The 22,800-nt window shown below is 41.4% G+C and overlaps 1 protein-coding gene across 1 annotated transcript in view; it reads right to left on the bottom strand.

Annotated features, from left to right (window-relative positions):
• Positions 1-12,646: 12,646 nt before the first annotated feature.
• SLC9A4 (solute carrier family 9 member A4) overlaps positions 12,647-22,800 on the bottom strand; it is a 57,596-nt gene continuing 47,442 nt past the window's right edge. The window contains exons 10-12 of the mRNA XM_024743975.1: positions 19,727-19,858; positions 18,891-18,978; positions 12,647-13,126 (exon numbers count right to left, since the gene is read on the bottom strand). Of these exons, the coding sequence (XP_024599743.1) occupies positions 12,771-13,126; positions 18,891-18,978; positions 19,727-19,858 (576 nt within the window). The 3' untranslated portion in view covers positions 12,647-12,770. The remainder of the gene's footprint in view (positions 13,127-18,890; positions 18,979-19,726; positions 19,859-22,800) is intronic.

The raw sequence follows: 22,800 nt of genomic DNA, 5'->3' as shown, positions 1-22,800 counted from the left end.
TTGGACTCAGACTGGAACTGTACCATTGGCTTTCTGGGGTGTCCAGTTTGCGGATGGCAAATATATATATATATATATAATGCTAAGTTGAATTCTCATCTAGAGACTCTGGTGAAAAATTTGCATTCAAGCCCACTATTATCATTTTTTATTATTATTATTTTTCAGAATCCAGCTCCTTGCCATTGTAGGATAGAGGTTCATGTTCCCCTGCTAGCTGTCAGCCAGGGGCCACTCTCAGCTTCTGGACCTCAACATTTTCTTCATCCCATGGCCCCTTCATCATCAAGGCAGCAATGGAGAATTTCACCCTAGTTGAATGCCTCTCTCTTGCATCCTTTCTATGACCAGCCTGAGAAAACTCTGCTTTCAAAGATGATTAGATAAGCCCCACCCAGATAATCTCCTAAAGTCAATTGTGTCACATAACATAACCAAATCCCAGAAGTAAAATCTAACTTATTCACAGTCCCATGGATTATTCAGGGTATTACACTAATAGGAAATCTTAGGGATTGAATTGTTTTACTATTGCTGCGTAACAAAGTATCTCACATGTAGTGACTTAAAACAACACGAATTTATTCTCTTATAGTATCAATACGTGAGGTGATAAATCTGAAATATGTCTTATGAGGTTAAAGTCAAGGTGTCAGCAGGGCTGGCTCCTTCCGGAGGCTCCAGGGGAGACTCTGTTCCTTGTCTTTTCTGCCTTCTAGAGGCCTCTGGCATTCCTTAGCTAAGGACCATATCACTCTAATCTCTACATCCTTCATCACAGCATCTTCTCCTCTGCCTCCTACCCTGCTGCCTCCTTTTATAATGACTCTTGCGATTACATTGGACCCACCCAGGTCACCCGGGATCACCTCTACATCTCCAGATCCTTAAGCTAATATACCTGCAAAATCCCTTTTGTCCTATAAGGTAACACATTCACATGTTCCTAGAATTAGCATATAGACATCTTTTAGGGGTCACAATCCAGCCAGCCTAGCACAGGAGCCACCTTAGAATGCTACCTACCACATTAATATTGGGCTTTACAAAACCTAAAGGTCTCATTTATAATGAAAAGTCTACCATATTACCATATTTAAGTATTAAATAATTAGGAATTGATTTTTATGTAGGATGAAAGATGGCAATTCAATTTTTTTTCTGATGGAAGCCAGTTTTCTCAAGAACATTAATTGATAATATGTTTACATAGATGGGTGAGTCCATCTCTAGAGTCTTCAGCATTGTTCTATTTGTCAATGTATTTACCCCTTCTCCAAGACTGTGCTGTCTTAATTACTGTAGATTTATAAAAAGACTTGAGATCTAATTTAACTAGTCCTCCAAATCTTCTTCCTGTTCCCTTTCCCCTGCTTTCCCTCCTCCTTTCCCCCTCTTCTCCCTCCCCCCGTTCCTCCTTCTTCTTCTGCACCTTGCCTATTCTTGAGACTTTGTACTTTCATATAAATTTTAAAGTCTCCTTTTAAAATTTTTAAATATTGACAAATCCTGTATTAAACATGTTCATATTTCTATTTAGATTTCATTAAATATACAGACACATTCAGGGAGAATTAATATATTTATTATGTTGAGTCTTCCAATCCATTCTCTCACTTGAACTGCGTCCTCATTAATATCACCTCAAAAAGTTTTACAATTTTCTCCAAAATAGTCCGTACACTATTTTTTTAGAGGAAAAAAATGTTCAATAATACCAAAGAATGGTATAAATACGAAATAACAAGAACATTTAAAACACTTTTGGTGGTGGTGTAAATTGGTACACTATTTGGCAACATCTTTAAATTTTACCGTTAACGTACTCTGTGATTTAACAATTGTATTTTTAGGAGCTTCTCCTAGAGAATGTTTGATAGGTTTTATATATAGTGGGCATACCATAGTATATTTTCACAATGGAAAATTATGCATCAGTAACAATGAATGTGGCTGGCTACAATAACTTAGAGGACTCAGAAATCTAATACATAGTTAACAAATGTCAGTTTCAAAAGAGTATAATATGCTATACCACAACTTTATAGTTTAAAAATGAACAATTAGATTACTGTTGCTGCTGCAACAAAGTATCTCACAAGTAGTGACTTCAAGCAACACACATTTATTCTCTTATAACACTTGAGGTGATACATCTGAAATACGTCTTATGAGGCTAAAACCAAGGTGTCAGCAGGGCAAACATCTGGGGTAAAACCAGAAACAGAAAAATAAATGTAAAATTTAGAATATTGGTCACCACAGGACAGAGTGGAGAGGCAGGGATTGGGATAAAGAAAGAACACATGCAATGACATCAGGATTGTTCTAGCTCTTCAAGTGAGTTGTTGGTTCATCTACATTTATTTTACTGTTTTGCTTAATAATTTACATTGGGCTACAGATATTGTTTTTATGTATCAATTATTATACAGTAAAGATAAGAATTATTATTTTAATCTTTAAAATTGTCTTAACTCTGATAAAATCCTAGTTAATCTTTGTAGAAAATGCTAACGGAGTTTTGTTTTCACGATACTACCGTGACTATTTTTTATCGATAAATATTGAAATATTTACAGATCAGTTGATGTGTGAGAATTTCCATCAGATGGATGTGGATGTGGTGTCAATGTATGGGTAGAGTGAAATAAGCTTGGCCGTGAATTAGTATTTGTTGAAGCTGGTGATGGGCACATGAGGGATAATCAGAATCTTCTAGCTACTCTTATATACATTACAATTTATGATATTTGACTTTTTTCTTTTAATCCCAGCACCCACACAAGAAATTATAACCAATCATAAAGAAAAAAAAAAAAAATCATCTAAGCAAATGATGCAGAGCTGGGAGCTCGTGTGACCACAAGAAGGAAAGTATACACAGGCAAACATCACCAGGCCAGTGGTTCCATTTAAGTGTTGTCATATGGTGCCTTATACCAAAATATTTTATTTTATTTTTTTTATTTTTGAAAGCTAACAAAAACAAATTGAAAAACACTGATTCGGTTTTATCAGTGCTGTCAATAATTAAATAGCTCTCTCTCTTTAGGAAGTGTGGGGAAAATTGTCCATATGGGGCAAATGGGCGTGCACAGAAACCTTGTCCAAGGACGAGCTCAGAGTGCCCAAAACCAGTTACACGAAGAAATGATCGTTAGTACCTTAGTTTCTCTCTCTTCTTCTCTGTCTCTCTCCCTTTCTCTCTCAAACACACAGACACACACACATATTCTTCCTGGATAAATAGAGGATAAGTGTAACTATTTTGTGTCTGTCTGTTTTTCAATTAGGGCCCGATAGATACCTTACCTGGGGTTTTACATGTATTAATTCATTTATTTCTCACATTAGTGGTAATAGTATTATTCTCATTTTATATATCAGTAAACAAGGTTCAAAGTGTTATGGTAGCTGGGCTAAGTTCCCACAGTTTGAAGGTTACGCAGCTGTAATTTCATACCACGTCAATTACACCCCAAACCACTGCTGCACCAAATGAAATGAACAATCTGAATAACGGAGTAAGAGAACACTTTGTATTTTTAGGACAGCTTTGTGAAAGTCGGGAGTAGCTTAAAAACAAACGTAAACGCAGTTCATAGGGTAAGGAAGAGTTTTAAACAGACAACTAAAATGAAATGCATCCTAGGGTATTTGCTGACAAAGCCAGCAACGATCAAACGAAGGCACTGCTGATCTGAGGGTCAGCTGGAGCAGTGCACTACATGGATTTATTATTTTTTTTATTTTCTAATTTTATTTATTTACTTATTAATTTTTGGCTGCGTTGGGTCTTCGTTGCTGCGTGCGAGCTTTCTCTAGTTGTGTCAAGTGGGGGCTACTCTTCTTTGCGGTGCGCGGGCTTTTCATTGCAGTGGCTTCTCTTGTTGCGGAGCACAGGCTCTAGGCGCACGGGCTTCAGTAGTTGTGGCGCGAGGGCTCAGTAGCTGTGGTGCACGGGCTTAGTTGCTCCGCAGCATGTGGGATCTTCCCCGACCAGGGATTGAATCCGTGTCCCCTGCATTGGCAGGCGGATTCTTAACCACTGCACCAGCAGGGAAGTCCTACAGGGTTTTTTTGTGGGTTTTTTTTTTTTTTTTTGCGGTACGTGGGCCTCTCACTGCTGTGGCCTCTCGCATCGCTCCGGATGCACAGGCCCAGCAGCCATGGCTCACGGGCCCAGCCACTCCGCGGCATGTGGGATCTTCCCGGACTGGGGCACGAACCCATGTCCCCTGCATTGGCAGGCGGACTCTCAACCACTGCGCCACCAGGGAAGCCCCTTACATGGATTCTTTAAGTATCAAATCTATTGAAATCACAGTGTCAAGTCTGCTGAAAAGACAAAGGAGACAAATTTGAATTAGTTGCAAATTTGAAGAGTAGGCAATACCGGTTTCCCCTGGTATCTGAAAATAGAGCCTTCAGTATGAAATTTTCCTAAGCCAAAATGGTGTAAAGCAAAGAAGCAATTACCTTAGGACACTTCTTGCTAATGGATGCTTAAAATAAAGCGAGATAAAGCACAGATGATCAGATACAGTTCAAAACCATGGGGGCTTGATGCTGAGATGCCGAGTGTGGTTCTTGGGGAAGGAACTTGGTGGTTCCGAGGTGCTCCGGGTGCACGCTGCCTCTGTAATGGGATCGCTGCAAAGCCAACGCTGAAAGCTGTTTTCACTTAATGGCTTTTTTCATAAAAGCAAAAATCCTCTTCAGATTTCTTCTGGTTAGCGAAAACAGGTCCTAATAAAACAGGACTGTTTAAAACAGGACCTAATAAAACAGGTCTTTCATAAAAGCAAAATGGCTTAAACTTTCTAAAAGCAAGAGATAGTTGTAATCTGAATGATGTTTATCCCCTTTGCCAGAGAAACAGGAACTTTCTGGGTTATAGTATTTCCCGTCGGTTTTTAGCAAATGGGAATTTAAATTCACAACATTAGAGTACAAAAAAGGTCACTTTCTTTTATTCCTAGATTAACTTTAATCAGCTAATAAGCGCTGTTGTTTTAGTCCTTCAACTAATTACAACGCTAAATTGTAGAAAACTAATAGCATTGCAAGTATTCTTTGCCCATAGACAGGCAAGTGGATTCCGTCAGGGGGAGAGACAATTGATTTCTCTTCCTCTGTGCTAAAAGCTTATTTTGCATCTATCAGTCATTCCTTTTCAGCATTTCTGATTGCCTATAAATGAGGAGTGTTTTGAATTTTCTTTTGATACACCGTATTGGTTCCCTCATTAATTAACGAGTTAGATATAATCTTTAACAAATTCTTCTTTTTTTCTGAGAGTCATGATTTTACCTTAAAAAAAAAAAAACCTTACCCTTTCACAGGGTCTAGCAGTTTGACTCCATTTGCCCACCCCAATTGCAAAAATATACTAACACCTTCACTGTGGTAATAGGCAAAGTTTACTGTGCAATAAGTAGATCACAAGAGCTCTGCTAAAAGCTTGAAGACGTTAAAACAAGTTGCCTAAGTAAAGTTTTACAAAGCCACAAAAAAGGATTCAAATTCGGGTTTGCTTTACTCCTGGGCTCCAGCTGTTAACCGCTGTGTTACATTTATTCCTGAAGTACTTTCATAACCACAGAAATTTTCTGCTTGCTAGAGACTGATGCAGGCTCTATACTTCAGAGTTTGCTAATCTCTTGGCCTCATTCCAAAGTCACAAGCCCTTTGCAGCATAGGGAGAGTAGTTGTCATCACCCTCAATTCACTTACATGGAGTAACTCGTGAGGTTCAAGCACTCGGGCAACATCTCACAAACTCCAAGTGATGGAGCTACTTCTCCAACCCGGACCTTCTGATTCCGAATTCTTCCATGCTGCTCCATTGGAAAAGAAGGCTGTGGGGTCACCCCCAGACAGGCCAGGGAGGAAGGGTTTACCGCCGGGTGCCCACACTCAATGACATCCTGGAGAGAGTTCCGAAGCTCTGCAAGAACTGACCATGGAGTGCTCAGCCAGGCTTGGACCACTTCTCTAAGACACTTAGATCTTAGGACTATTTTTTTTTCCTTTTTTTAAATTAAAGTATAATTTTAAAGTATAACTAATTTACAATGTTGTATTAGTTTCAAGTGTACAGCAAAGTGATTCAGATATGTATGTATACACACACACACACATATATATATATATATTCAGGTTCTTTTCCATTATAGGTTATTATAAGATATTAAGTATAGTTCCCTGTGCTATACAGTAGGTCCTTGCTGGTTATCTATTTTATATATAGTAGTGTGTATATGTTAATCCCAAACTCCTAATTTATCTCCCCCCTTATCTCCTTTGGTAACCAGAAGTTTGTTTTCAATGTCTGTGAGTCTATTCCTATTCTGTAAATAAGTTCATTTGTATCATTTTTTAGATTCCACATATAAGTGATATCATATGGTATTTGTCTTTCTCTGTCTGACTTACTTCACTTAATATGATAATCTCTAGGTCCATCCATGGTGCTGCAAATGGCATTATTTCAGTCTTTTTTATGACAGAGTAATAGCCCGTTGTATGTATATACCACGTCTTTATCCATTCCTCTGTTGATGGACATTTAGATTGCTTCCATGTCTTGGCCATGAAAAGATGCTCAATATCATTAATTATCAGAGAAATGCAAATCAAAACTACAATGAGGTACCACCTCACATGGATCATCAGAATGGCCATCATCAAAAAGTCTACAAAATAAGAAATGCTGGAGAGGGTGTGGAGAAAAAGGGACCTTCGTACACTGTTGGTGGGAATGTAAATTGGTGCAGCCACTATGGAGAACAGTATGGAGGTTCCTTAAGAAACTAAAACTAGAACTACCATAGCATCCTACAATCCCACTCCTGGGCATATATATACCCTGAGAAAACCTTAATTCAAAAAGAGTCATGTACCACAATGTTCATTGCAGCACTATTTACAATAGCCAGGACATGGAAGCAACCTACGTGTCCATCAACAGAGGAGTGGATAAAGATCTTAGGACTTATTAGACATTAATGCAGGAACCTTTCCCCAGGGCTTTCTTTATATCTGGCATTCAAAGAGTTTATAACCTAAAAGCAGACAGTGGGCAGCATCCCTGGCCTTGAAAATAATTTATCAAATGCAAAACTCTCTTTCTGGGTAAGAAGTTTTCCTGAGTCTACCCTAAGCACTAGGAAGACTCTAATGAGATGTAATCACATTTACACATTTTCTCCTCCGACAAATTCATCCTCCCTCTTCAAGTCATTGTGAGATTCCTAACCCCAGTCTGTGAGGTCCGCTTCAAAGAGCTTATTTTCTCTCACTCTACCTGGAAGAACTACCTCAATTCACCATAGATGTATTTTACTTTGAAAATATTCATTTTCATTCTTGTAATGAATCAAATGTAATGAATATTCTTTCTAGACTTTTTTTCCAGTGTTTTCAAGTTTGAATCAGTCTTTTTTAAAAATTCTTTTTCAAATTCTTTTCCCTTTAGGTTGTCACATAATATTGAGCAGAGTTTCCTGTGCTATATGGTAGGTCCTTGTTGGTTATCCATTTTAAATATAGCAGTGTGTACACGTCAATCCCAAACTCCCTAACCTTTCCAGATATTTCTAACAGAGAGCTGCCTGAAGCCCCGTGTGTGTGGTGCAGTGAGACTGCAGGAATTCCAGCGGTATTGTCTACATTCAGAGCTTGAAATTCAGCTCCGGGGGTGTGGGTGGAGAACAGCGAGCATTGTTTGCTAAACCCCATGCTCTTAAGACTGCTGGCTTGTACCGCCCTGCTCTGTGTGACTTTCCCGTGGGTGGGTCCCTGGCTGAGGACCTGTCCTTTTGTCCTCTTGTTTTAAGAATATCCCCTTTTTGGAGGACAGAATTTTTCCCTCTTTTCCTCTTTCTGATTCGTTGTGTTTTTTTTTTAACTTCTGCATTTATAACTGGCGACGCCCCCCTCCTCATACACACAGCCCCTTTTGAAGATAGCATAGTAAGATAACAGGGCTGCTTCCTGAACCAGGTCCAGGACAAGCACAAACTCAGAACAAGGGCAGCCTTCACCCGTGAAACAGTATACCAGCGAAACCCAGAATCCGAGTTTCACTTGCTCTTAGTTACCCAGAAAAATTCCTGTGAGGAAACAAAATAAATGAAACCCTGTGAGGCCTTCCTTCCTTTTAAACTGGTCCAGGGCCATGGTGCTAGGTGACCCCTTATTTTTAAAGTTTCTGACTGGCTCTATTTCTAGTGTTTCCATTAGTTCAAAGATAATATGCCAGTAGGAATAAATACATTGAAATAAAAAATTGCTTAAAGGATAATTCACGTTTCCACTTCACTGTGCTGAATCCAAAACGCAGACTCCCGAATCAATAATTTGGCTATAGCCACTGTCAGTTTCAGTTAGCACTTCAGCATCAGGTAAGACAGAAAGGAACCTTGGGGAAGTGGCAGTAGTCCAGTCCATAAACAAGACCAAAACTATTACTTGATTTTGTGAAGTGATCTTAAGAATCCATATGGTGGTGGTAGAAGGCATATTCATCTTTTCAGGTTACTCAATGTATCCTTTGCAACAGCTAGGAGGCTGTTACTACAGCTTAGTGGATGGAGGGAGGGGCTCTGGAGTCAGACAGCTCTCAGCGTAGATATACCGCCATTTGTGTGTCTTCCATGAAAACTTGGACCAGCTCTGTGTCTTGGTGAAAGCTATTCTGAGACTTAGTGTCTTCTCTGCAAAGTGGGGGAAACAATATAACTACTTCTAAAGATTGTTTTAAGAATTCAGTGTTTAACAATGTGTATGTACTGTTCTTAGTGAAAAGCAGGGCACAAAGTACGCTTTCAATAAATGGTACAGTTACCAAGAATACGTTCCTATTTAAATAGTATACAGTCAAAGTCATTCTCCCTGCCGTCTTCCATCCTTTCAGTGGGTTGTCGGATTATCTTTTCATCGTAAGTAAATAGCACAGTGCAGTGTTTCAGAGCCGCCCAGGGCTGTGGAGATTGTCTGGTTGGGGACCTCATTTGGGAACCAAGAATAAAGGTCTTTGGAAACAACATACAATTGATATTCCAAAGAGACTCGGTTTAAATCACTCACAAAACATTTTATTTGTCTTCAGAAAATAATCTTAATGACACAAATGATCAATCTTGCTTGTCATCTGATTTTTAGATCATCTATTAAGTTTGTAAAAACAGATTTTCAAAATCACATCATCTTCCACTGTATTTATTTCCATTTTAAAGCAAAGTTCTTTTCTGGCAGGGTGGAGTTTCTGTTTCTTCCCATTGGATCCTTCCCAACTGAGAAATGTAACGATGTGTGGATCTGAGACACTTATCAATTCTTCTCAGGGAAAAAGTTTACATCAATGACTATAAACCAGACAGACCTGGTTTCCAAGGTCTTCCTTGGAAGCAGGGAAACCTTGGACAAATTACTGCATCTCTCTAAAGCTGTATCCTTTCACTTCAGTTGGGCTGATGCTGGGAATTCCCTGGGGGTCCAGTGGTTAGGATTCCAAGCTTCCACTGAAGGGGGCACAGGTTCAGATCCCGCCAGCCACGCGGTGCGCCCCCAAAACAAACAACAGCAACACAACAAAGATGGGGTGATGCTGCATTTACATATAAAAAGCATTTGGAATAGTGCCCGACATGTAGTAAGTGCTCTGTAAATGCTGCCTATTATGACTGTTCTAGTCAAGCCTGATTTCTTAGCACACGAAGTATGTACCTTGATTTTAGGACCAACCATTCTGATTCGCGATCTGTATGACTCTGCCTGGAAACAGAGTAGTGACCCCCTTGGCTCATTTTACAACGTGGTTCCAGTTACCTTGTTGAGTAAGAAGCCTGGGGGGTGGAAGTTGTGACTTCTCACCTGTCATACTTCTTGAGCATCCCTGGCTTGGAAGCTGGTTAGAGTCTCAGAAAGAAAAAGAATTTATTAAATCAAATACTGTGGCCAGATGAAACAACATATCCCTTGCTAATTAGAGGAGTAGCTAGCACTGAGGCAGGCATCTCTTTTATTCCCCTTGGCTTATGGCCCAATTAACAATTAACAGTGACTGATGTTCTAACAGGGGAGCTTTCTGTCTGCATGGCTGGGTTTTCTCAGGAAGAGTTAGAAATAAGATACTTGACAGAGTTTAGTCAGGAAAGAACAATTAAAAACTACAAGAAAAAAAAAAAAAAAAACTACAAGAAACCACCCGCATTATTCATGGATAAAATATACTTGTAAAAACTTTAGACAACATCAATACGTTCGCTGATTTTTTTTATTAAAAACGAACTTTTCCTAATTTTAGAAAGTTATGACTAGAAGGTATTTTTTTCCCCGTGCTTAAAATTCTTAAACACCTATCTCTTTAGTTAATATTTATAAGTTAAGGGAATCACTTTTCTGGAGGACAGATCCCCGTATAGGAAAGATTCCAAGTTGAAGAATGAAAACCCATTGATGTTTCTCCAAAAAAGAGGAGTTTTCCCTTTCTCACTGGGTGCCTGTCGTAATATGCAGAGACAGGGCTTCTCAACTCCCTGACTTCTGAGAATCAACGATGATTAGAATTGGACACCAGGGTAACTCCAAAGCAAGGAAATGCAGTAATTTTGAGGTAATGACACAAACATAAATGAGCTTTGCTTGAAAAACATGAATCCATATCCAGATCTCATTTCTGGTTGTGCTGTTGGTTGATGGATGGCTGGAGACTCGACCGGGTCGAGTTGTGATGGTTTTCAATGCTCTCTAATTCTGTCACATCTTCTTCCCAGTGCCCCGAAGTATCCTTTGTTATGTCCATCAAACTGCCTCTCAGAAAGGTCTCAGATGTCTGTTATCACTCTTCATGTGATTAAACCAATGTATGTCCTCTCTCATGAACACGTATATTTTAGCCTAAATAATTATAGCCGTTAATGATCAAGCACTGAGCTAAGCACTTTACAGATATTATCTTATTTAATCCTCTCGATCATTCTGGGAGGTAGATAAAATTATTACCTTATTTTATCAATTGGCAAATTTCCGCTTAGGGAAGATAATTAAGTTGCCCAGGGTCCCACAGCTAAAAGTGGTCTGGTTTTGGAGCCAGAGCTCTGAACTAACTATATTGATCTAAAAAGCCAAATCATTTGAGTGGCAGGCACCCGAGTAGGTGAAGAGTATTCTGTAAACCTCCCTGCAGGCTGAAGACCTGAGCTTTGCCACACATCTGTCACAGCACTCACCCCCTATGTAGAAAGGGTCATTCTAATCACTGAACTCAGGTGGTCATTACAGCTCTACCACCTGTGACCCTGTAACTTCTTCCAAGAAGAGAAGCACAGAAGTATATGGCTGTTATGAGAGAGAGAAAAGCATGAAGGGAGAACAGTAAAGTATCTAGAATCTCATCTGCACTTTTTCATGGCAGACTCCCTTCTACAGCCTATGTTTCTCTTTTACCAGTTGACTAAAGACAGAAGAGCTCCCATGGCAGGTTTGGGGAGGATAAATAAGGACATTTACCACATCCCAAACACCAGAAAACATGTGGAATCCCTTTTAAGGTGGAAAGCCTCTGCATAGGATGAATACAAGGAAATGCCTCTTTACCCAACTTCAGAATTCACTGAAATCCAAGACCATTCAGGCAAGCAATAGAAATAGGTTTGTCCGATTTTTTTTTTTTGAGCTGTAGGATTTTTTTTAACATTTTCCTCTTTTTTTAATTTAATTTAATTTTACGTTAGAGTACATTTGATTTACAATGTTGTGTTAGTTTCAGGTGTACAGCTAAGTGATTCAGTTATTCATATACATGTATCTATTCTTTTTCAGATTCTTTTCCATATAGGTTATTACAGAGTACTGAGTAGAGTTCCCTGTGCTGTACTGTAGGTCCTTGCTGGTTATCTATTTTATATATAGTAGTATGTATATGTTAATCCCAAACTCCTAATTTATCCCTTCCCACCACGTTCCCCTTTGGTAACCATATGTTTGTTATGCGTGTCCGATTTTTTGTTTTTTTTCGGTACGAGGGCCTCTCACTGTTGTGGCCTCTCTCGTTGCAGAGCGCAGGCTCCGGATGCACAGGCTCAGCAGCCATGGCTCACGGGCCCAGCCGCTCCGCGGCATGTGGGATCTTCCCGGACCGGGGCACGAACCCGTGTCCCCTGCATCGGCAGGCGGACTCTCAACAACTGCGCCACCAGGGAAGCCCTCAAGGGGAATTATTGACCAATCATGTTTGTATCTCAATAAATTACATGAATGACACATTTAGCGAATAACCCCTGGGGTGACTGACGTCTGTCTCTCACAGGGAATTCGTCTACAAAGCACAGCTAAGCACAGCTAAGAATGTGGAAGAGACTGTGAGTCGGTTCCCAGTCCTCTGAAGAATCTCCTTGCCTCTTAGAGAGTCACAATAGCTTCCCAAAACCACGAACAAACACAAAACTCAAGGGACTTCCCTGGAAGTCCAGTGGTTAAGACTTTGCCTTCCAATGTAGGGGGTGCGGGTTTGATCCCTGGTCAGGGAGCTAAGATCCCACATGTGGCCAAAAAACCAAACTATAAAAAACAAAAACAAAAAAACAGAAGCAATATTGTAACAAATTCAATAAAGACTTTAAGAATGGTCCACATCAAAAAAATAAAAATAAACAAGAACAAAACTCAATTGCTCTCTTCAGAACTCTGAACATCCTTCTTTCACAGTAATCGGAACATGGACTCTGGAAAAACCCAACACAATCCTGTGGACCGTGACATTACTTGCTTTGGAGCAAAGGGCTATGAGATCCCTGGAGGTCCCTGCCGGGTCTGTGCTCAGCTGACCATCGGGACCCAATGGCTGAGGCCTCTTCCTCACTCTCCTCCCCAGATTCGAAGTCCTCATCTACTGCGTGAAAGAGCGGTTTGGGCCTCAAAACCACCCTTCTGCCCCCGCCCAGTTGTTCTTCTTGGGTCCTATTTCTTTGATAGCCCAAGTGGGCTGGCTTCCCTCCTCTGTGTAAGTTCTTCATAGGGATTATTTCTTGTGTCCGTCGTCCTTCCTGAAGTGACCCCGTTGGAGAGTGTGTGTTGAACATGATGGAGGGGACTTCTGCGTCACTGCCGTCGTGATCTGGGAAAGGATGATCAAAGGAGGAAAGAAGAGTTCTTAAGATCAGAGAGTGGAGACTTCATATCCAGGCGAGAGAACTGAGGGAAGCAGAGTCCTCCTGCTGTTCCAGCTCCTACACTCACTCACCTTTCTCATCAGCATGGTTTTCCCTTTCCGAGGTTGCTACCCCAAGGTGGGGTGGAGTAGAAGCTATAGACACAGTGTGAGAAATAAACAGAAAGGCACGGAAACCTGCGCGTCCGGCTGGTCTCTCCCAGGGAACTGAGGGAGTGTTTCTCACAAAATCAGATCCATTAGCCATAAAGCACAAAAAGGTGCTTTGTGTTGTCAAAGACCAATGCTAAACTGAAGGTTCCAAGGTACTATGATATGAAAAGGGTGGATTTTATCTAGGTTTGTTTGTGGTTTTTTGGTTTGTTTTGATTTTTTTTTCATTTTTTAACTCTAGGTTTGATTTTTAATCGGTGGCTACCAGAAATCATTAAATCTGAGTTTCATCCTTTTGACCTTGAAATAGCTAATCTTAGAGAAACAGGGATGGGACAGGACCATAGCAGAGTCACGAGTAGCAAAACAGCCGTGATGCCTTCCTTTCAGAGGACGTGAGGCGTGCACAGGGTGCGTCTGGCCCACGACGGCAACGAGAAGGATGGGAACGTCCACTTACTGAGAACTTACTCTGTGCTGTCACGGTGCTGATCTCGTTACATGTTATGCCATTTAATCCTCACAGCAGCACTCTGAGAGGAGGAAAATTGTGAGCCTCACCTCGCAGGTGGGGAGGTTGAGGTTTTTAAGAGGTTAAGTGACTTTCAGTACCACACAGTGAGGATGGGGCTGCAGTTTGACCAGAGCCTGTCTGAGAAGCTGGCATCTGCTCCTCCTCAGGCTGTCCCTGTCTCCTTTATAAAAGCTGTGTGTGGGTCAGGACAGCTCCGTCAAGAGTGCAGGGCAGCCATTGGGTACCTATGTCATGTCCCCTCCAGATACCTAAACCACGTCCGGGACGTCGTCTTTCCCTCCTTCACTGTGCACATGCCTTCAAGGGAGGATTTTTCAGAAATCTCATTTCTTCTCAAAGTTCTCACCTTATACATGTATTTTCCCTTTAAATATTCTCCTGAAAACTTAGGTACTTTAAGACATCTATATTTAAATCTGAAATAGGGTTCTTTCTCCCACTCTCTACTTCCTTCTAAAAAACAAAACAAAAACTTCACAGCTAGAACTAATATGTACACAGGTTTATACTTGACAAAATGTGTTTGGAATGTGGGACATCAGAAAAACTTCAAATATCCTGTTCAATTCTATTTTTCCAAAACTGGCCAAATTGTCCTGAGAAGGTTGTCTGGAAGTTCAGGAGGGGGTGGGAGGTGGGAGGAGGGGAATCAGCTGCTTTGAATAAAGAAAAAAGTGAGTTAAAATATTTGGCCATTTTTTCAGGACTTCCCTTTAATTTGCGCTTTACAATCTGGTCTGGAACCAGAGTTCCTCTTGATGCTTTGGCGCTTGAAACGCTAAGAAAACAACAGCTGTTCCTTCTTCCCCCAAGAGCCGTTCCTTCCTCTGTCTCCCCTCAGCCCCCCTCCTGGTTTCCAACCATCCTTCTGAGCTAAGGTCCCCCTCAGAGGACAGATTCCAGCTGCATCTCCTGCCCACCTTCTGGTTACTGAAAAGTGGGGTCCTAGAACTAGGGAGAGGCTTGGGCAGGTGACTTGCAAGCTTCCACTCAACTTAAGTCACTAGATCCATCCAAAACGGGAAGAAGGAGTTGCTTGGAAAGTGGAAGGCAGAAGGGGGAAGGGTGGGGGCTCTCCTATCCTCCTCCAGGTTGGCGCCAGGCAGTGCAGTTCGAGGGAGAGATCAATGGAAACCTTTGCAGCAAAATCTGAGCGTCTGTTCCTCTACCTTCCACCTGGCTGAGAGCTCTAACCTCTGGACACGGGCACCGGGGGGTGGGTGAAGGAGAGACAGGGAAAGGGTTTCTGCTCAGGGCAGGGCTGAGCCTAACGCACACCTGATACCACAAAGGCTGTTTAGAGACCCAGACCTTGCCCTCCCCATGGTCTTGTTTTGTTTCGTTTTAACTGTGGTAAAATACATAAAACATAACATTTACCATTTAATGAATTTGAAGTGTACAGTTCTGTGGCATTAGATACATTCACATAGTAGGGCAACCATCACCACACTCCACCCACAGAAGTCGCTCACCTTCCCCAGTGCTCCTGGGTTCTAGGAGGGTTGTCCAGGCAGGACCTCTCTACTTACAACACCAAGGGAGCCCCAAAGGCAAAGGAGCTTGGAGGAGTGTGTGGAGCCTGCAATCCAGCAGGGAGCACCCAGACATCTAGAGAAGGGGTGTCCTAACACGGGAGGACAAGGGGAGAGTGAAGAGGGACAGTGCTCTGCACGTCACAGCCTGGTTAGCTGCGGGGGACATCAGGGGGCTGCCTGATGGATGCTACACCTCCCTCTACGTCCTCCCCTAGAGCCCCTCCAGCCATTCCCTGACCTTGTCCTTGTGCGTAAAGGCTTCAGATTTGGAGAGAAGGTGGATGCAAATAATTCTGCCCAGATACCCATGGAGGACTATCTCAGTCTAATCCTGATTATTATTATAATTCTTTAAAACTTAAGAATAACTGATAAAACAAGTCTCACTTTTCCTTCACAGATTTCCAGGTTACCCACTGTTTCTCCTCACCTAATGAAATTTAGAACCAGTTGAGCACATTTGAAAGAAAAAAAAAATTCATTAGGACTAATATTTCATTCCACATCTAGATTAACTCATGTAGAACTGACATTTCTTTCTTTCTTTTTTTTTTTTTCCGGTACGCGGGCCGCTCACTGGCCTCTCCTGCGGAGCACAGGCTCCGAACGCGCATGCTCAGTGGCCATGGCTCACGGGCGCAGCCGCTCCGCGGCATGTGGGATCTTCCCAGACCGGGGCACGAACCCGTGACCCCTGCATCGGTAGGCGGACTCTCAACCACTGCGCCACCAGGGAAGCCCAGAACTGGCATTTCTAAAGTACCATCTTCTTTTCAAGAACACCCCTATCTACCCAAGTCAAGTCTTCTTCGATACCCCTCACTAGTAATAAAATCAATAATGGCTAATATTTCTTGCCCACTTACTTGGTTGCAGGCACTGTTCTAAGAGTCTTACCTGCACCAAATGGCTTCACTCAGGGCAACACTTTTGTATGTGGGAGGTACCAACATTCTCCTCTTTACAGAGAGGAAATGAAGCATGGAAAAGGAGAGTTTTATGTTGTCTTCATATAAGTCCTATATGTGTTTTCCTAGGATCTTATGATTTTTATTGAAAGCGTGAGTGAGATGCGTTTTAGGGCATCTATTGAAAGGATGCTTTGACCTATTAATCTGGTGAATAATGTAAATGCATTTTCCAAATGTTAAACAACCCCACCTCTGGGATAAGTCCTACTTTGTAAGGTGTAGTATTCTTTTACTATCCCGTTGCATGTTATTTATAACGTGTTTGTACATTAGTGCTCAGCTGAGGCTGCTGTGTGGTTATTTTTTGCTACCGTAGCTTGTGATATTGACATTCATCTCAAGAAGTGACTGTGAGGCTTTCGTGTTCTCTATCACTCAAGCAACATAAATAGCACCAGCTGCTTGTACCAGGAAGAGTTTTAAAAATTAATCTATCATACACCCTATGCTTGGTGTTCTTTTGTTTTGTTTGCTTTTGTTTGTATTATAGTTCTCTTTAACATAAAATAATACTACTTAGAAGAGTGTGACGTAGGAATAGGTGACTAGATCTATGAAACAGAATTAAGTGTCCGAACTCTCTAGTTTAGGGGTAAATGACTAGCACAACAAAAGTGGAAAAGAAGGTGCTGGTGCAGGAGCATGGCCATTTGAAAACAATTTGAAATGTGTCTCTGTCTTAACCTACACAAAGATAAATATCTTTATTATCAAAATAACTATTAGCCATTTGGCTTGAAATTGAAAAAATTAAACTATGAAAGTTCTAGATTTTAAATTACTTGGTGAATCATTTTTCTAATGCTTCTGTGGAAGATTGAGCCGATTTGGTGAATCAGAATGCAAAAATTTGAAGACAAGTATATCTAAAAACTAAATGATAAATGTGAAACTTTAGGAACAATTATTGGCAGCAAATATGAAACAGTGGGTGATATTCGTGTTATATGGTGTTCTTCAAATTCGTTTTAAGGAAAAAAAAGCAGAAAAAATGGGCAACGGCAGAAACAAAAACTTCCTCGAAAGAAATATGGTTGCCTCTAAAAATATGAAAAGATGTTCAACCTCACTGAAAATCAAAAAGACTCAGATGAGAATTAACTGTGGTATATAGATTTTATCCTGTCATATAGTAGACTACTCAAACGTTAACTCAAAATAGCCCAGTGATGCTGAAAACGTTCAGAAATCACCTTTCTCACACTGTTGATCTGAAGGTAAATTTAAATACACGTAATTTTTTATCTAAAAATTTTGCTTCCAGGAATATATACTAAGGGAGTAGTTGGTTATTTGAGCAAACATCAATCACAAGTGATCCAAAGAAATTATTAGATATCTTTGCTTATATTCATTAAATATTGGAAGCATCTTAAATATTTGTTAATAAGGATTTTGCTAAATAAGCTAGGGGGCTTTCATATAATTGACTATTATTAAGTCATGAAATGATTACTAGGTTCATATCTATTGATACTAAAATATGTCCACAACATATGGTTGAGTGAACTAGACAATTTATAAATATTGAAAAACAATGACTGTATTATGAGTTTATGTATAATACCTTGCTGTGTGTTTGTGATTTTTTTGTTTGTTTGTTTGTATCAGGTCCAGGTAGGGTAGACATCAGGATGATACAGATAGAATTATAGAAGGATGCTTACCAAAATGTTCTATAGTGATTATCTTGGGTGTTGGAGTTTCGAGTGCTTTAAAATATTTTTGTATGCTTTTCTCCACTGGCTGACTTTGATTTTATATCAAGCAAAAATAAAGTTTCATTGTAAGGAATAATTATATTCCCTCTTCAAAGATTTAATTCTCAAATCCTATGTGTTTAGTTTATTCAAATTTCCAATGTGATTCCAAGTCTTAAAAATTTAGGAATATTAAACTAGAGAACATGGCATATCATATATATTGTACACCACTTTATGCTAATAGAAAATCATTTTATATACACGTTTAAAAAATAATAGCTTTTATGAGCACAATAGCCAGTTTCAATAACTCTAAGGATTCTATTTAAGTAATAGGTATTGAATGGGAAACATCCAATCAGTAAATTTGGTGAAGTTATTTTAGTAAAATTTAGCCAACTTTGGAGAATTCTGCTAATTTATAAAACACAGGAGAATCCCACCACTTCAAAGAAGTGCCCGTTTTATGTTTCCCTAAGACAGGGGTCAGCAATTGATGACCCCCAGGTGTATCCCTCTGATGCATCTTTTGGTATGGCCCCTGAGCTAAGAATGGTTGTTACACTTTTAAATGGCTGAAAAAAATTTTTTTAAAGAATATTTCCTGTTAAGTAAAAATTATATGAATTTCAAATTTCAGTGTTCATCACTATAGTTCTGAATTCAACTAATAAAACACCTGTGTCCTCTTTTTCTTGTCATATATGTACTTACATAATATTCTTGATTTTGCCTTTTGGCCCACGAGCCTGAAACAGTTTACCATCTGAACCTTTCCAGAAAAGAGAAGCGGCCAGGGATGCAGGTTACCTGTGAACTCAGCTACCCTCACATCTCTGCCTGCTGGCTGAGGAGGGCTATAAGGACAGGAGAGGTAGCGGACATTTTTGGTACCAGCCTGTGGGTAACAAGGAGAAACAAAAAGCAGAGTTAGCCACGCAACTGACAGCTTCACACGACAAAGTGAGAGATGCAGACCCACTCTGGAACATCGTGTTTGGATCACTGCCTTTCAGTTCAGTTTAAGGACAACAAAATGTCTCCGCCTTCAGTATGTGTCCTTTCCCTCTCATGATAAAATAGACCGTGATAAACCTCTCAAAGTTTCTCCTGCAGCCCCACTGACATTAGGGTAGAGATTAGGGGCTACTTCAGACCCAACCTCCATTCAGAGTCCCAGTAAGATTGCTTGGATATGGCCTCAGATGGAGCAGTTCAAATGCACAGTGGTTGCCGTGAAGATAGGGTCCAAGAGACGTGGGGAGAACAAATTCCTCCCTGTATCTCCCTGGGGGAGGAGTAAGCTTCCTAGAGCCAGGGTCCCCATCCACGGACGGTCCCCTGGAATGTCCAGTCCCTGGCCACCGTGGGAGCTAGTCTAGCCTCACAGCCCAGGGAGTGTGTTCCAGTCACTGACCCATCCTGGAGGGCAGTCTGCTGCCACATACCCTGTGGACCGATGCTTTGGGCTCCAAAGGGCCCAGGCCCAGAGAAGGGGGTGTCTGGTGTCCTGTACCCCCTTAGTTTTGTCTTTTTCTGTCAACGAGGTAGTGGTTTTGTTTGTTTGTTTAAATACTGAGGTAGTCACCTGACAAGGCCCTGCTCCGGGCCGGCCCAGCTCAGGTGAGTCAGTGTCTCCGCCTTACCGGCTTTCCCCAGGGCAGGCTGTGGCCTTTCCTCGCGCTCTCCCTGAAGGTGTTCTGGTGGCGTATCAGAATTTCTTTCGCCTGCTTCTCACTCGTCTGGGGTTTGAGGTTGTATTTGTTGTAGGACAGGGTCTGTAGAAAGAAGGGGATGTCAAACATGTACAGACATCTCAGCACAACTTCCAGCCTCAGGAGACCATGGAAAAACCAAGAACAAAGACTAGTAGAGCAAGCAGGTGGTGCTCAGGTCCTCTGAGCACTTGCCTCAATTACACAGGCACAAGCTGTGGCCCCGGAGGAAAGGTCTGTGCTCGGGGCTAGCGCATCAGGACCAAGCTGCGGTGGGAGCCTTGCCTCTGGCTCACAGGCTAGTGCCCCCCAGCTGCGCTGTCCCCTGTGACCCTCCCACAGTGATCACCCCCGAGGTACCCACAGACTTCGGTGCCCCCCCAGCCAACACACACTCTCTTTCCCAGGTCACGTTTGTTATGCTAGGCCAGCGGTTACTGAGTCTTTAGGGAATTTAAAAATGACTTTGGCAATTTCTAGATGGTTGCTATTTTAAAATGTTGCCAATCAAAGATATGCACAAAAAAATCAGCCCATTAGTATCACCATCATCAGTTCAAAAAGGAAAAAGTCTTTTAACCAAAGTAGTAGGACGGGCATGATCTTCGATACAGAACAGTTTTTCAAATTGAATCAGTTTAGTTTTATGAAAAATGTCTTCCTTATCTTCACAGAGTCCAGTGAAAATTTGTCTTGAACCACAGACCAGCATGGTCCTCAGATGTTTACGAAGTGCTTAACGGGAATCTCTTTCACCCAAACTAGAGGACTACAGATGTCACCTTTTGTGACAAGCCTCAAAACTGTAGACTTCCCACTAGCAACAAAGCAGACAGACAGTTGTCCTGGATTGCACCTTTGGTTTTTCCTTCAAGAGAGCAAGAGGACCATGGCAGAGGAGAGGAGCCATAAGAACTACGTAAAGACAGGATGATAGGGCTTCCCTGGTGGCGCAGTGGTTGAGAGTCCACCTGCTGATGCAGGGGACGCGGGTTCGTGTCCCGGTCCGGGAAGATCCCACATGCCGCGGAGCGGCTGGGCCCGTGAGCCATGGCCACTGAGCCTGCGCGTCCGGAGCCTGTGCTCTGCAACGGGAGAGGCCACAACAGTGAGAGGCCCACGCACCGCAAAAAAAAAAAAGACAGGATGATAACCAACCAAGACCTACTGTGTAGCACAGGGAACTCTGCTCAATACTCTGTAATAACCTAAGTGGGAAGAGAATTTGAGAAAGAATAGATATATTGTATATATATAACTGAATCACTTTGCTGTACACCTTTGTCAATCAACAACACTGTTAATCAACTATACTCCAATATAAAATAAAAAAATTTTTTAAATAAGAAAAATAAAGGAGGCTTTAAGGAAAAAAAACGTGGCTAGTCCGAATTGTAATGTGCTGTAAGAATAAGCTATACACTGATTTTGAAGACATTAATTTAAAAGAAAAGAGTATAAAATATCTCATTGGTAATTTTTAAAACTTATGATGTGTTGAAATAATATTTTTGATATAGTGGTTTAAATAAAATATATAATAAAAAATTTTTTTAAAGGTTAGGATGAGAAAGGAAAGACAGAAAGGGTAGGACTGGTGAGTCTCATTCTCCCAAGTAATAAAAGAGGAAGCAAAAGCCATCTCAGGGGTGGAGTCCCCCTCTGTTTACTATGTACGTTCTCCCCGTGGGAGTTTTTATCACCTACTGGCTCTACGTGATCAACAAGGAAGGGAGATCCTGCACAGCTTAGAAGGGAGAAACCTGGAGGTCAGTCTGAGTAGGCACTGATAAAAGAAGAAGAAAGGTGATTATTTAGGAACCTGATAAAAAAGAGAGAATGGACGGTTAGCCTCATTTTTGGCCTGGAGTTCCAGAATCTCTCTCTCTATTTCTGGACTTTCCCTAAACTCAACCTCCACCACCACGGGGCAAGTCTGAGTACCAGGCACCCTCTGGACTCCAGCCCTCACTAAGCTGGCCAGCATTCTTCAAACCAGGAAGCTCTTAACTACTTATCTAAGGTGGAATGCGATAGTCTTGCTGAAACAGTTTCACCTGGAATGATTTGAAAGCTGCTGAATGTACTCGAAGCGTGCTATGAGTGTTGCTGACCTGGGTTCCTCCAGCAGGTGCAGGGCCTTTTTGCTGACACATTCCCCTTCATCACTGACCTTCTCGGAACAGCAGCCAGAAAACATTCCCTTGCCCTGGATCATGTAATTCTGAAGTCGTGGAAAGAGCTGTGGGTGGGTAGTTGGCAGACCTGGGTTCTTAACGCAGATTCGTTTTGAGATCTTAAACAAGTCAGAAAAACAACTCCTCTGACCTCAGCATCTTCTACTTGAGAAGATGAGTTTTGACCAGATGAGTTTTTGGAGTCCCATGACCTGGTCACCAAAACCGAGGCCCTCACAGTTAACTCACTTATAACCCTAGTCAACAATTGGGATGTTCCATTGAATCCTCAAACTTAAAGAACTCCTAATTAGAGGACACAAATGAAAATACTGTTTGATTAAATCAAAGTTTCAGGAGGATTCACTTACTGTCCCTGAAATGTTCTTGCTGTGAACTTTGGGCCAGGTCCCAAGTGCTAGTATAGCCTCCATACCCTTTTCCAAAATTGAAAAATACTATGCCTGGCATGTCTCCTTTTTGTGGATGTGTGTGTGTGTGTGTGTGTGTGTGTGTGTGTGTGTGTATATATATATATATTTTTTGGCCTAGCGGCATGTGGGACCTTAGTTCTGGACCAGGGATCGAACCCATGACCCCTGCAGTGGAAGCTTGGAATCTTAACCACTGGACCGTCAGGGAAGTCCCTGAAATGTCTCCTTTTTTATCTTAGGCTTTCAGCAATGTGGTTTCGCTATTCTAATCTAAACCATCTCAGTTTTCTAAGCTCTATTACAGTCAACCACGCTGAGACAACTCCACCATCACAGGCATCCTGGGGCCATCTTTCTTCCGTGGTGGATGAATGTCACTGCTTTTCTGTCTCTG

This window comes from Neophocaena asiaeorientalis, unplaced genomic scaffold (assembly GCF_003031525.2).
Source record: "Neophocaena asiaeorientalis asiaeorientalis breed wild unplaced genomic scaffold, Neophocaena_asiaeorientalis_V1.1 scaffold114, whole genome shotgun sequence".
NCBI lineage: Eukaryota > Metazoa > Chordata > Mammalia > Artiodactyla > Phocoenidae > Neophocaena > Neophocaena asiaeorientalis.
The sequence above is the reverse complement of the archived record's forward strand: the minus strand, read 5'-3'. Positions and strand labels throughout refer to the sequence as shown.